The sequence below is a fragment of the Engystomops pustulosus genome, chromosome 1, assembly GCF_040894005.1.
Source record: "Engystomops pustulosus chromosome 1, aEngPut4.maternal, whole genome shotgun sequence".
NCBI lineage: Eukaryota > Metazoa > Chordata > Amphibia > Anura > Leptodactylidae > Engystomops > Engystomops pustulosus.
Window position 1 is genome coordinate 203,396,043 of NC_092411.1, and position 14,592 is coordinate 203,410,634.

The following is a 14,592-nucleotide window of genomic DNA, read 5'->3' on the forward strand; positions in this document are numbered from 1 at the left end:
AGGGCTATCCTCACGTCCCATTGATCCACCTACCACCCAATCTACCTTTATAGGTAGATTTGTGGTGGTAGGTTCCCTTTAAGTCAGATGAACATGGGGCCCTTTATCAGGCACTATGCGGTGAATTGTCGTAAGGCCTATTCTCACAGCTTTTAGTGATGGTTATAATAGTAAACTGTTTGGATACAGAGCAGTGGGGAAGGACAACTCAATTTATAGGGCCTGGAAAACTGCAGTGCATGCGCCTGCTTGTGTTGTACTTATAATACTGATACGGGGTGGGGGCGTGATCAAATTCCTATTTTTTTTGTTAAAAGTTCAATTTGTATGACCTGACAATTCCTAGGTCTGTCAACAGGTGACGTTCACTAAATGTGAACTAAATGTGATTGCTACTGGCTGACAGAGGCATCATTTTGGCCCCATCTGCTCATTATATGTTTTGTCCAGCAGGAAACACAGGGTGAGAAAGTAATTAGACTTTAGTTTTTTCCCTGTTAGAAATAAAAGTATCTGTTAAGCAAAGGCCATAATAACTTATGGGGAATGGATATCATTGTATAGCTTCCATCCCAGGCCTCCACTGAACTACATTTTGGGCATTCCCTCAGTGTTGTAAGATGTTACATCACTGATGTATAACAAGGGAGACATCCTGACCATTACTGCCTGGTCCCGATGTTCACATATGCTTCTGCTTTCAGGAGGAAGAGGCTGAACAGAAGGAATCATCTCACTGCATAAGCAGTAGGATACAATTCAGCCCTCTATTGTAAAGATACATTGGAAATCCTTACAGTAGAGGGCAGAAACAAGAAATCAACATAGCCTAAATGGCAGCAGAATGTTCTGACTCCAGAATTTTCCTTTCTTTATTTCATGGACATGCAAACCTCTAAAACAATAACACATTTTTTTTTAAAAAAACAAGCTGTGATTGTCAAAATGGGAAAGTATAAAAACAAATAACAGAATTTAAAAAAGATAAAAACTTTGATAAAAAAAAATGTTCTGTAGTTCTGAAAAGCTGGTACAGTATGTTGGTCTTTCAGCACAACTGCAGTAAAAAAAAGTTTCTATTCATGAATTACAAAGCAATTATAAAATAAGGCACTTGGTTGTAGTCATTTGATGTCACTTTCAACACTCAATTGTCTCCATGTAGTTTGACGAGATCCTTTTTGAATCTAGTAACATAAAAAACATAATTAATGTAATTATTCAATCAGGAAAATATATATAGTCACTTTTCAATACCAAAATAAAGAATGAGAAAATCCTATATAGTCCTAAATAACTGGTAACATCTCTGCGCAGAACTACAGCCATAACAACCACAGTTGGCTTTTGCTCTAATGGGAAAGAGCCATGGCAGAGAAATGGCAGGAGGGGGGTAGCTGGGTTCCCGCTGAGGAATAAGGAGAGGTGAGCATCTGTTTTTTCCCCTCAATTTCCTTGCAAATGGGTGAGGAGGAGACATGAGAGGGAAGCACTACAGACAGGAGGGCAACTGCCCAAAGGGGGGCGCAGGGTGTGGGGAGGGTGGAGCTAAAGAGAGGGATACTCAAGGTGTGTTGGAAATGGAGGGGTACATGAAGTTTAGCACAGAGGGATCAGGTGGAGGGGCTACGGAATAGGGGGAATTTTAATTGGGGACAACAGAGGGGGCATTATGCGAGCATATGGATACTGAAAGGCAACCATAGAAAATGATACAGTACCATTATACTGTGAAGGGGCTAATAAAAGGAGCATTTTTTCTTTGTGGGTGCAGAAGTTGGTAGGGTTAGGTCATCAAATCAGTTTTAATAATCAGTTTTAATAAAGGGTTAATTGTAGGTCATGGTGACTGGTAGAATTGTATGGCACAATGTACAGTTATGGTGGTAGGGGGTGCATAATTGCTACAAGGCTCAAGCATTTCTAGTTATGTTGTGTACCACTGTAATCTACCTTTTGAGTTTATAAGGAGGTCAACCTACTACAGCCAGTGATTGGTTTAATGATCATTTCATGGTTGTTGATAGGGACCAGAAAACAAAATATGTCAGGGAACATTAGAATAGATGCAGCTGGAAAAAACTGGCCCACACTTATTAAGCACTCTACACAGGAATTCTGGTGTAGATTGCACATATATTTATGAGGTGTTTGTGCTAGTATTTTGCTGCAACACACTACTGTGCACAGAAAGGGGGCGTTCCAGTGCACATTCACATTGGCCGCCACATTCAAATCAGAAGGCCGAAAGAAATGCGGCTTTGTCTCTCCTTAAACTGAGTGCACCATAAAAAATCTGGTGCAATCAGTTAATGGACTTCCGGCGCTTGAAACATGAGCCACATTTATGAAGGCCGTATCACGGGCAGTCATCATGAATGTGTTCCATGCTGCACTAATAGTAAATGTGGACCACTAAGATGCATTTTGCCTCTTTAATTTTCAGCACTTTTGCAACTGTGTAAAATCCCATTAAATACAATAGCTTTTTTCAGCTCTTGAATTTACTTGTTGTTAAGTACAATGTTCCGCCTTGCAACCTATGGGAACACATTATTCAAAATGATCTCAATTTAAATATAGCTGGTATTAGCCTGGCAGCCTGCAAATATTTAATTTCAAAGGCAACTGTTTAAATATTTAGGCAATGCCTGCCAAGGGCATATGAAGACTGTGATGGAGAACCCATACACTTACCAGAATACGGAGAAGCCGTTTTTACAGAAAGCAATTTAACACTTTCCTTAGTTTGAGCAGATCTGTAACATAAAAAAGTAATTGTGCGAGTTAATTGTATATTTAAAATGTGTCATTTGCAAAGAAAAGTATGTGAATACAAAACTATTAACAAGGAATAAAAAAAAACTATTCACCAAGTTTGATTTAAGACAAAACTGTAGCAGTAGTCAGAGTTATAGTTACCAGGCATCCACAGAACATGTGAGTACAGTGCTGTACAATGTACTGAGCAGTGCTTGGTTTTAGTGCATTGTGGACCCTGCATTTATCTGATGTCTTTCATGATGTCCTATCCTAGGTTATCACTAGCCTTTTAAAGTAGGCATCGTTCCTCAGGACTTCTTTTATTATAACTCTATATCCTGTGATTGCGGAAATATAGAGTTTTAAAAGTTATGTAAATTAGCCTGGGGAGCCGAGTATTGTAATGTATGCATCCCCCCCCCCAGCCATAGTGGCCCGCTACCGCTACGGGGGATGTGTACCGCCCTCCAGTGATGTATTAACTGATAGATGTCCTTTAAGAAAGTATCCTTTAAACTTAGCTCTATTTATCTGTTTTCTTATCTGCACCTTAGCTGCCATATTAAATTCAGAAGCCAGTGCTACAGGAGGTCTAAGGCGTTGGTTCCTGAAGAGATGACAATAGCTTAGTAGAATTCTGCTTAGTTAAGCGCTAAAAATACTCATTCCCTTTCTATGGTCGAAATGAAGTGCAACTACCTTTAACCTTTCTATTGTTCTTTTCAATAATCAGTATTTCTGTAAGTAGGTAGGTAATCTAACCACAGGTCTATGGTTAGTGCTGTGTGAGTCACTGACATTCGTGATGTTCATGGAACAGGACAGACGGTTTATAAAGACATTCACTTCTGGTTTGTCTTCAGTAAATGATACATATTAATTTAGTCTTGACAGCAGGGTACTTACACTTTTACTTCACTGTTTCCGGCAGCTAAAAGAGAAGACATTGTCATAATATTAATATTATAATATAGTATTAATTTCTCTTTATAATATTTTTGTAATATTCAGAACATTTATTGATGATTGGGGTCTATAAGTGGCTTTATAGCTTTTAACAGCTACAGGTGGCTGATAGACAGGACAGAGGGGGAGGGAGGATGGAGTGTGCAGACAAAATGGCTGGCCTTGGTAATGACTGTGTCTCCAGCTGCTTTGATGTTCTCCTCTTCTGCCATTGTCTTTCCTGAAATGCAAGTATACAGCTAATGCAAATCATGTAAATTGTGTATAATGTTTGTGTTCATGTGTATATATGTCTTCAGTATGTGTTTATACTGTGATTTATGCATACATGTCTATACGATGTGTAACTAATATGTATTTATGTGCATATTGGGAATTTATGTGGATATAAATATATTTGATTATATTCTATTGTGTTTTTTCATACTTCCACATAATCATTATGATCCGTTTATATGTGAGAAATAATAACAATAATGAGCAGTATAAATTAAAAATCATATCTTTATTGTATAATATAGTGGTTATCCACCGAAAAAAATTGCTGTCATTTTTTTGGCGGCAGTGTAGCAGAGCATTACCTTTGTATTGCATCACATATTTCATTTTTATTGTGTTTTTAAATTAAACTTAAATGCAAGGGGAAGTAGATTGACCAGAAAGCATGTAAATTTTCATGTGTTTTACATACTTTACATGCAAAAAATCCTGTGCTCATCTCAGAACGCATGCGTTTCAGTGGAAATTCCTATGCGTTCTGCCCAAGACCCAACCACATTGTTGTAGAGGTGCGTGTTAAAACAAAACATGTAGACGTGGCCTGTGCCTTGCGTCTTGTATCCGCTGTATCTGTGGATCCTAAATCTGCAGACAAATTATTTGGTGATGTAATCTATATGGGATTTGTAAAAATCCAACCCATTATGCTGTCTAAACAGCAGCAAACATGTTCTGGTCTAGTTTTGGGTGTCTTTATTTGTCACAGTCAGGGCCGGATTAAGGGTCCCTGGGCGCAAACTGGTGGGGGCCCTTCTGACAATGTTTTTGGAAGTATATAGCCTGCCAGGCCCCTGTAGAATTTAGCCGCCAACCCCCTGTAGAAAATAGCCACAAAATAATAAACTTTATACCTACCTCACCTTCCCTTCCAGTGATCCCACGACTCTTCCTCGTTCTTCGGGCAGCTGCCGGCCTCTGAAGACACAGCTGCCATCGCTGGGGGAGATCGCTGATGCACTGTTTTGGCCGCAGTTTTGGCCACAGTTTTGGCCGTCATCACTCACCGCTGGCATCCCATCACAACCTGCTGCAGCCAAAACAGTGCATCGGCGATCTCCCCCAGCGATGGCAGCTTTGTCTCACTGACACAGCTGACATCCTAGACCCCTATGTGCGATGTCAGACTGACTGTCTGAAACTGGTGGGGGCCCCTTTAAAAGTGAAGGTGGTGGGGGCCCTGGGGCTCGGGCCCCAGGAGCCCCTCCTTTAATCCGGCCCTGGTCACAGTGGCTTGTAGAAGTATATGATGAACTATTTCCTTGCAGTAAATTCTGCCTTGTGTTCTCCCTATAAAGCCCTTACTCTAGGATACAGTGGGTAGGTTTATTATGCCTTCTCCACCAGTTTTCTGGCAGAGAAAGCACATGAATCTCCCCTTCCACGCCAGTTTTCTAATATTGAATTGGTCGTGGATGTATGAAGTCAGCTATTAACATTTTTCATTTTTAGAACAAAAAGTTTTCGACAACTTACAAAAGAGTGTTCTTACCTTGGGGCTTTTTCTGGCACATCTTGTACAGAAATATTAAGACAACAAAAACAACAGAAGCAAGTACACAGACTACACCAATAATTACTCCTGTAAGAAAAAAATGGTAAAGTCTCTTTTTATTCTAAGTGTAAACTGATCCTAAATTTCTTGGAAATAGTGATTGTTAATGCAATTATTTTGAATACAGTTATTGCCATAAACTCTGCTCCCATCATGAGCAGTGTTAGAATAATACAGGCTCCTGTTCTCCATGAAAAAGTCCAGAGAAAAGTGTTAACTTGGAAAGTCTTAGTATTATGTTTTCTAAACAATGTTAAAACCTTCAGATTTCTTAGGTATTATGCTTTCTAAACAATGTTAAAACCTTCAGATTTCTTAGGTATTATGCTTTCTAAACAATGTTAAAACCTTCAGATTTTTTCTTTGCAAATGTGAAAAAACTACAAAGTCATAACAATTATAATATGTCCAAGAAACGGTTGCAAAACAGAGACAAAAAACTGTCAATAGACACAACAGACACTCCAGTGTGAATCCACCCTAACTTTAGAATTATATATGATCTACAACAAATTGTTCCAAAATTGTGGCTGGCCTGAACACCCTGGAGCTAGTGCATTTTTACCAACATAGATGACTACAGAATTATATAATATGATCTGAATTAAAATGAATTGAATGAAAGGGGTTTTGGATATTGTGAATCATTACACCAACATCAAAATGCAGTGTTATCTAGAAAATGTGAAGTAGATATTACAATGGATAGAAGCAGTAATAAATTAGTTGTTATACCAATGTACATTTACCTTTTTTACTTCTTGGTGGTATTGGTTTTATGTCACCTTGAAAATATAAGAAAAATGTAATATAATATATATAAAGTGAATACATTACAAAGCACAATTGTAATGTAATCAAAGGGCATTCATAGTACCTGCTGCCATAAAGCTCGGCTAAGAAGTGACCCTATGATTCAGTGCAATGGTATTCCGTGATCAGCCCATCTAGCTAGGTATTTACTGCCAGTCAAATGGCTTTTTGCAATAAATCATGTGTGTAGCCCAGTATTTGGAATCTGTTTACTTTCTATAATAACCCTATTAACTACTCCACACTTGCTGGTCGGATTGGATATTGCCTTAACCCTTTAGGGACTCAGTCCTTTTTCATTTTTGCGTTTCTGCTTTTTAATCCCCTCATTCCAAAAGCTATAACTTTTTGATTTTCCATTTACATAGATGTGTGAGAGCTTTTTTTCTGCAGGACAAATTGGACTTTTCAGTTGTGCCATAGTAATGTACTGGAAAAAAATTCCAAGTGTGGTTAAAATGACAAAAAAATAATCAAATTTGCACCATTTTCTTGTGGGCTCTGTTTTCGCAACATTTTGACAAATTCTGAGGCCAATAACTTTTTCATACTTTAGTGCGTCCTTCAAGTAATGACACCCTACACAGGTCCGAACACCAAAGTTTTAATTTATATCAACTTAGGACCTCTATGACTGTTTAACATTTTTTTATTCAAATATTTATAGATGGAACCACTGCAAAAAAGTGGCGATTCAGACATACGGCCGCTATTTTCCATTACTGTGTTTAATGCCGGGAATAACAACGGTTTTATATTTTGATAGTATGGGATTTGGTAAGTGGCGATACCTAACTTGTTTATGATTGTTACTGTTTATTTTTATATGTATTCTAGAGAAAGGGGGGGGGGGATTTACTTTTTTTTAAACATTTTTACATTTATTTACTGTTATTTCAAACCCTCTAGAGCAGTGGTTGCGAATCTATGGCACAGGTGCTAGAGGTGGCACCCAGGTCATCACCAGAGAGGACAGAGAGGCAGTCCCAGAGAGGACAGAGAGGCACTCCCAGACAGCCCAGAAATTGCTGTGTACAGAGCTATTTTAAAGTGACAGTGCTACTTGGGACTACTGGAGGAGTGGAAAGATGTGGAAAGATCTGGATTATCATTGCAGCTCCTGACAATTCTTCCTGTTTATGGGACCCCAGAGAGAAGCTACAATGATCATCCAAATTTCTTGTATTTTCTGCTTTATTGGTGACCAAGCAGGGTGCACAAATCACTAATTACATTTCTGTGTTGGCACTTTGAGATAAATAAGTGGGCCTTGGTTGTAGTTTGGGCATTCAGTCTCTAAAAGGTTCACCATACTGCTCTAGAGTACATTAGAGTACATGAGGCTTTACTTCTACAAGGTACTGACAATCATCATACTGTCAGTCCAGGCCTGCACTCTAATCTTTTATCTACTGCTTATCTCATGGATAAAATACACTTACAAATCTACATATCTACCCATATCTACTGACCTGTTTGGTCTGATGTTGTCTGATCAGAAGAACCTTCTGGGTATGCAAGAACATTGTTCCGCCCAGCAGTAGAGTTATCGTCAGTGTTTACATCTGTGAAACAGATAAATCAAATGTAAATGTACAAATTTATTTAAGATTTGACAGGTTTCTATATAAAGTAAACACATTTATATTGCAGAATTGTATAGCAAATTACTTTAAATTATATTACCATATATCTTCCTCTATTATACACTAATATGTCTATCCAAGAATGTGACAAGTCTAATAGTGGCATTCTTTAATTCAAGACTAGAGATGAGCGAGCACTAAAATGCTCGGGTACTCGTTATTCGAGACGAACTTTTCCCGATGCTCGAATGCTCGTCTCGAATAACGAGCCCCATTGAAGTCAATGGGAGACTTGAGCATTTTTCAAGGGGACCAAGGCTCTGCACAAGGAAGCTTGGCCAAACACCTGGGAACCTCAGAAAAGGATGGAAACACCACGGAAATGGACAGGAAACAGCAGGGGCAGCATGCATGGATGCCTCTGAGGCTGCTTAATCGCACCATTATGCCAAAATTATGGGCAACAGCATGGCCATGACAGAGTGACCGAATGAGGCTAGATAGCATCTAAAACATGCAATAATTGACCCTGACACTATAGGGGACGGCATGCAGAGGCAGCGGCAGCAGTGGCAGGCTAGAGAGTCTCATGGCGACATACCCTAAATGGACTCAGGTTTCACCAAAGGAGGTGAAATGATTTCCTATGTGAACAAAAGGTTGAAGGTATATTTAGTCGATAACACAGCATGGTGGCGACATAGTGACCAAGTTCCATAACGTATCTGGTGAAACACCCGAAAAATGAGCCTGACACAGCTCTTTTGATAAGGGGACCACATGTGGAGGCAGCCATGGAGACAACTTCCATGATTAAGAGCGACAGTATGGGGCATTCATATTGCACTGCTATGATTGCAACTTCAGGTCTCCAGCATGGCGGCGACAGATGGGCCGAGTTCCACTATGTATCTGGTGAAACACCTGAAAATTCTGCCTGACACAGCTTGTTTGATAAGGGGATGATGTGCTGCATATGCTCTCGTGCTCCAGCAACTGGGGTATAGAGAGTTGAAATGAGACATTGGTGGACGCTGTGGAGGATCGTGGAGGCAAAATGGACAGGAAACAGCAGGGGCAGCATGCATGGATGCCTCTGAGGCTGCCTAATCATGGGATGGAGCTGGCGGTCCACCGCCAGGCGAGCTTTCGCCTGTCCAAGCCCCTGTCTCTCGGCTCCTCCCCACCCAAAATGGGCCGGGGGCCAGAAGCGTTTACTTTGAAAAAATTATAATTTTCAAAGCAGGCCAGGTCGTTTGAATATTTCACCTAGGAATAATGGAATAGCATAGAGGTTCTATTTTTAATTGTTTTTACGGAAATGGTTCCATGATTAAGAGCGACAGTATGGGGCATCCATATTGCGCTGCTATGATTGCAACTTCAGGTCTCCAGCATGGCGGCGACAGATGGGCCGCGTTCCACTATGTATCTGGTGAAACACCTGAAAATTCTGCCTGACACAGCTCGTTTGATAAGGGGACGATGTATGGAGGCAGTGAACTAGTAGTAGATTAAAGGTGCTGCAGTTAAAACTATGTTAGTTGGATCTTGAGATGGAGCTGGCGCTCCGCTGCCAGGCGAGCTTTCGCCAATCCAAGCCCCTGTCTCTAGGCTACTCCCCAAACAGCACTTCTAAGAACCTTTTGTATAAGATCAAGTGTAGTAGCGTTCTTATAAGTTTAGGATATGGCGGGTGAGGGGAATGTAAACAGATGCGCAAGAAGCGCTGAAATAATATTGGTAAATGATAAAAGTTTGCCAGTATATTTTGTGGATTACACAGCAGGGTGGTGACAAAGTTAACAAGTTTGATGTGGAATGCCCTGTAATAGCTCTTGGGCGGTGTGCCTTTTATCGCCTAGGCTCAGCAGTTTGAGCACCGCCTGCTGTCGCTTAGCGACGGCACTGCTGCTGTGTCTAGAGCTAGCGACTGATGGCGCCATGCCCACGGATGGTAATTCGGAGGAGGTGGAGGAGGAGTGGGAGGAGGAGGAGGTATAGTAGGCCTTTGAGACCTGGACCGAGGTAGGCCCTGCAATCCTCGGCGTCGGCAGTATATGACCAGCCCCAGGGTCAGACTCGGTCCCAGTCTCCACCAAGTTAAGTGTAGTAGCGTTCTTATAAGTTTGGGATATGGCGGGTGAGGGGAATGTAAACAGATGCGCAAGAAGCGCTGAAATAATATCCGTAAATGGTAAAAGTTTGGCAGTATATTTTGTGGATTACACAGCAGTGTAATCAACAGATGCGCAAGAAGCGCTGAAATAATATCGGTAAATGATAAAAGTTTGCCAGTATATTTTGTGGATAACACAGCAGGGTGGCGACAAAGTTAACAACTTTGATGTGGAATCCATGAAAACAACCCAAATTTCTGCCTGACACACCTCGTTTGATAAGGGGACGATGTATGGAGGCAGCTATATGGACGACTTTTGGAGGTAGCAATGGAGACAACGTGTGGAGGCTGCTATGGAGACAATTTAATTTGGATAGTGCCTGTATGTGGCAGTCCAAAAAAGTTTTCAAACCAGAGGAGCAGGTAGGTGGCCCTCCAGAAAAATGAAATAGATTGAGTGGCTGTATGTGGCAGTCCAAAAAAGTTTTCAAACCAGAGGAGCAGGTAGGTGGCCCTCCAGAAAAATGAAATAGATTGAGTGCCTGTATGTGGCAGTCCAAAAAAGTTTTCAAACCAGAGGAGCAGGTAGGTGGCCCTCCAGAAAAATGAAATAGATTGAGTGCCTGTATGTGGCAGTCCAAAAAAGTTTTCAAACTAGAGGAGCAGGTAGGTGGCCCTCCAGAAAAATGAAATAGATTGAGTGCCTGTATGTGGCAGTCCAAAAAAGTTTTCAAACCAGAGGAGCAGGTAGGTGGCCCTCCAGAAAAATTGAATAGATTGAGTGCCTGAATGTGGCAGGCCCAAAAATGTTTTAAAACAGAGGAGCAGATAGGTGGCCCTCCAGAAAAATTGAATAGATTGAGTGCCTGAATGTGGCAGGCCCAAAAATGTTTTAAAACAGAGGACCGGGTATGTGGCCCTCCAGAAAAATTGAATAGATTGAGTGCCTGTATGTGGCACTCCCAAAAATTGTTTAAAACAGAGGACCGGGTAGGTGGCCCTCCAGAAAAATTAAATGCATAAAGTACTATAGCTAGAGCCAGTGGTTCCTGTCAAAAAATAGACAGTTTCCTCTGCTTTAGTGTACAAAGAGCAGGAGAAGGAGGAAAATGAGGAGGAGGAGTGCATAAATTATTCAGGTTGAGCTTCCTTCACCTGGTGGAGATTGGAAATTATGAGAAATCCAGGCTTTATTCATCTTAATAAGCGTCAGCCTGTCAGCGCAGTCAGTCGACAGGCGTGTACGCTTATCGGTGATGATGCCACCAGCTGCACTGAAAACCCGCTCGGACAAGACGCTAGTGGCAGGGCAGGCAAGAACCTCCAAGGCGTACAGCGCCAGTTCGTGCCACATGTCCAGCTTTGAAACCCAGTAGTTGTAGGGAGCTGTGTGATCATTTAGGACGATGGTATGGTCAGCTACGTACTCCCTCACCATCTTTCTGTAAAGATCAGCCCTACTCTGCCGAGACTGGGGACAGGTGACAGTGTCTTGCTGGGGTGACATAAAGCTGGCAAAAGCCTTGTAAAGCGTACCCTTGCCAGTGCTGGACAAGCTGGCAGCTCGCCTACTCTCCCTCGCTACTTGTCCCGCAGAACTACGCACTCTGCCGCTAGCGCTGTCAGAAGGGAAATAGTGTTTCTGCTTGTGCACCAGGGCCTGCTGGTATTCATGCATTCTCACACTCCTTTCCTCTCCAGGGATGAGAGTGGAAAGATTTTGCTTGTACCGTGGGTCCAGGAGAGTGAATACCCAGTAATCGGTGCTGGAATAAATTCTTTGAATGCGAGGGTCACGGGATAGGCAGCCTAGCATGAAATCTGCCATATGCGCCAGAGTCCCAACTCTCAAGAATTCACTCCCCTCACTGGCCTGACTGTCCATCTCCTCCTCCTCCTCCAACTCCTCTTCTTCTGCCCATACACGCTGATCATTGAAGGTCTGAGCAATGCTCCCCTCTTGTGTCTCGCCAACATTCTCCTCCTCTTCCTCCTCATCCTCCTCCACCTCCTCCGATATGCGCTGAGAAACAGACCTGAGGGTGCTTTGGCTATCAACAAGGGAATCTTCTTCCCCCGTCTCTTGTGACGAGCGCAAAGCTTCCGACTTCATGCTGATCAGAGAGTTTTTCAACAGGCCAAGCAGCGGGATGGTGAGGCTGATGATGGCGGCATCGCCACTGACCATCTGTGTTGACTCCTCAAAGTTACTCAGCACCTGACAGATATCAGACATCCACGTCCACTCCTCATTGTAGACTTGAGGAAGCTGACTGACCTGACTACCAGTTCTGGTGGAAGTTGACATCTGGCAGTCTAATATCGCTCTGCGCTGCTGGTAAACTCTGGATAACATGGTTAATGTTGAATTCCACCTCCTGGGCACGTCGCACAACAGTCGGTGAGCGGGCAGTTGGAGGCGGCGCTCCGCTGCCCTGAGAGTGGCAGCATCTGTGCTGGACTTCCTGAAATGCGCACAGATGCGGCGCACCTTCATGAGCAAATCAGACAGATTGGGGTATGTCTTGAGGAAACGCTGAACTATCAGATTTAACACATGGGCCAGGCATGGCACATGTGTCAGTCTGCCGAGTTGCAGAGCCGCCACCAGGTTACGGCCGTTGTCACACACAACCATGCCTGGCTTCAGGTTCAGCGGTGCCAGCCACAGATCAGTCTGCGCCGTGATGCCCTGTAATAGTTCTTGGGCGGTGTGCCTTTTATCGCCTAGGCTCAGTAGTTTGAGCACCGCCTGCTGTCGCTTAGCGACGGCACTTCTGCTGTGCCTAGAGCTAGCGACTGATGGCGCCATGCCCACGGATGGTAGTTCGGAGGAGGAGGTGGAGGAGGGGTGGGAGGAGGAGGAGGCATAGTAGGCCTGAAAGACCTGGACCGAGGTAGGCCCCGCAATCCTCGGCGTCGGCAGTATATGACCAGCCGCAGGGTCAGACTCGGTCCCAGCCTCCACCAAGTTAACCCAATGTGCCGTCAGCGATATATAGTGGCCCTGCCCGGCAGCACTTGTCCACGTGTCCGTGGTCAGGTGGACCTTGTCAGAAACGGCGTTGGTCAGGGCACGGATGATGTTGTCTGATACGTGCTGGTGCAGGGCTGGGACGGCACATCGGGAAAAGTAGTGGCGGCTGGGGACCGAATACCGAGGGGCGGCCGCCGCCATGAGGTTGCGAAAGGCCTCGGTCTCTACTAGCCTATAGGGCAGCATCTCCAGGCTAAGCAATCTGGAGATGTGGACATTAAGGGCTTGGGCGTGCGGGTGGGTTGCACTATATTTCCGTTTCCGCTCCAGCGTCTGGGGTATGGAGAGCTGAACGATGGTGGATGCTGTGGAGGATCGTGGAGGCGACGATGGGGTTTTTGTGCCAGGGTCCTGGGCAGGGGGCTGACTATCAGCTGACACAGGGGAAGGAGCAGTGGTGTGCACGGCCGGAGGTGAACGGGCTTGGTGCCACTGAGTGGGGTGTTTAGCATTCATATGCCTGCGCATACTGGTGGTAGTTAAGCTAGTAGTGGTGGAACCCCTGCTGATCCTGGTTTGGCAAAGGTTGCACACCACAGTCCGTCGGTCATCCGGTGTTTCCTTAAAGAACCTCCAGACTTCTGAAAATCTAGCCCTCGCCGCGGGAGCTTCACTACGTGACACATTTGGCGCTGATGCACCTGCTCTGGCCCTGCCTCTCCGTCTGGCCCCACCACTGCCTCTTCCAACCTGTTCTGGTCGAGGACTCTCCTCCGTCTCAGAAGCACTGTGTTCACCCGGCCTCTCAACCCAGCTTGGGTCTGTCACCTCATCATCCTCCGATCCCTCAGTCTGCTCCCCCCTCGGACTTCCTGCCCTGACAACAACTTCACCACTGTCTGACAACTGTGTCTCCTCATCGTCGGACACCTCTTTACACACTTCTTCCACTACGTCAAGAAGGTCATCAACACCCACATACTGCGACTGGTGGAAAACCTGGGCATCGGAAAATTGCTCAGCAGCAACCGGACAAGTGGTTTGTGACTGTGGGAAGGGTCCAGAAAACAGTTCCTCAGAGTATGCCGGTTCAATTGCCAAATTTTCCTGGGAGGGGGCAGACTGGGGGGGAGGAGGCTGAGGTGCAGGAGCTGGAGGAGTGCCGATTTCGGTGACATGGGTGGACTGCGTGGAAGACTGACTGGTGGACAAATTGCTCGAAGCATTGTCGGCAATCCACGACATCACCTGTTCGCACTGTTCTGGCCTCAACAGTGCTCTACCACGAGTCCCAGTAACTTCAGACATGAACCTAGGGAGTGTAGCTCTGCGGCGTTCCCCTGCTCCCTCATCAGCAGGTGGTGTCTCACCCCGCCCAGGACCACGGCCTCTGACCCCTGCAGCAGTTGGACGCCCACGTCCCCGCCCTCGTCCTCTACCCCTAGCCCTCGGGTTAAACATTTTGAAAATGAAAGTTATAACTTTAATTTTTTTTTTTTTTTTTTTTTGTGTTTTTTTGTGTTTTTTAGTTTTT

At 44.0% G+C, this 14,592-nt stretch overlaps 1 protein-coding gene across 3 annotated transcripts in view; it reads right to left on the minus strand.

The window, feature by feature from the left end:
* Window positions 1-847: 847 nt before the first annotated feature.
* Window positions 848-14,592, minus strand: part of EMCN (endomucin) — an 85,821-nt gene continuing 72,076 nt past the window's right edge. For 2 of the 3 annotated variants that reach the window (XM_072118471.1, XM_072118487.1), the window contains exons 7-12: window positions 7,846-7,938; window positions 6,310-6,345; window positions 5,498-5,587; window positions 3,670-3,694; window positions 2,698-2,759; window positions 848-1,187 (exon numbers count right to left, since the gene is read on the minus strand). In XM_072118471.1, the coding sequence (XP_071974572.1) occupies window positions 1,141-1,187; window positions 2,698-2,759; window positions 3,670-3,694; window positions 5,498-5,587; window positions 6,310-6,345; window positions 7,846-7,938 (353 nt within the window). In that variant the 3' untranslated portion in view covers window positions 848-1,140. Of the gene's footprint in view, window positions 1,188-2,697; window positions 2,760-3,669; window positions 3,695-3,746; window positions 3,950-5,497; window positions 5,588-6,309; window positions 6,346-7,845; window positions 7,939-14,592 lie in introns of those variants that run through there. The other variant, XM_072118479.1, reaches the window with a different exon arrangement.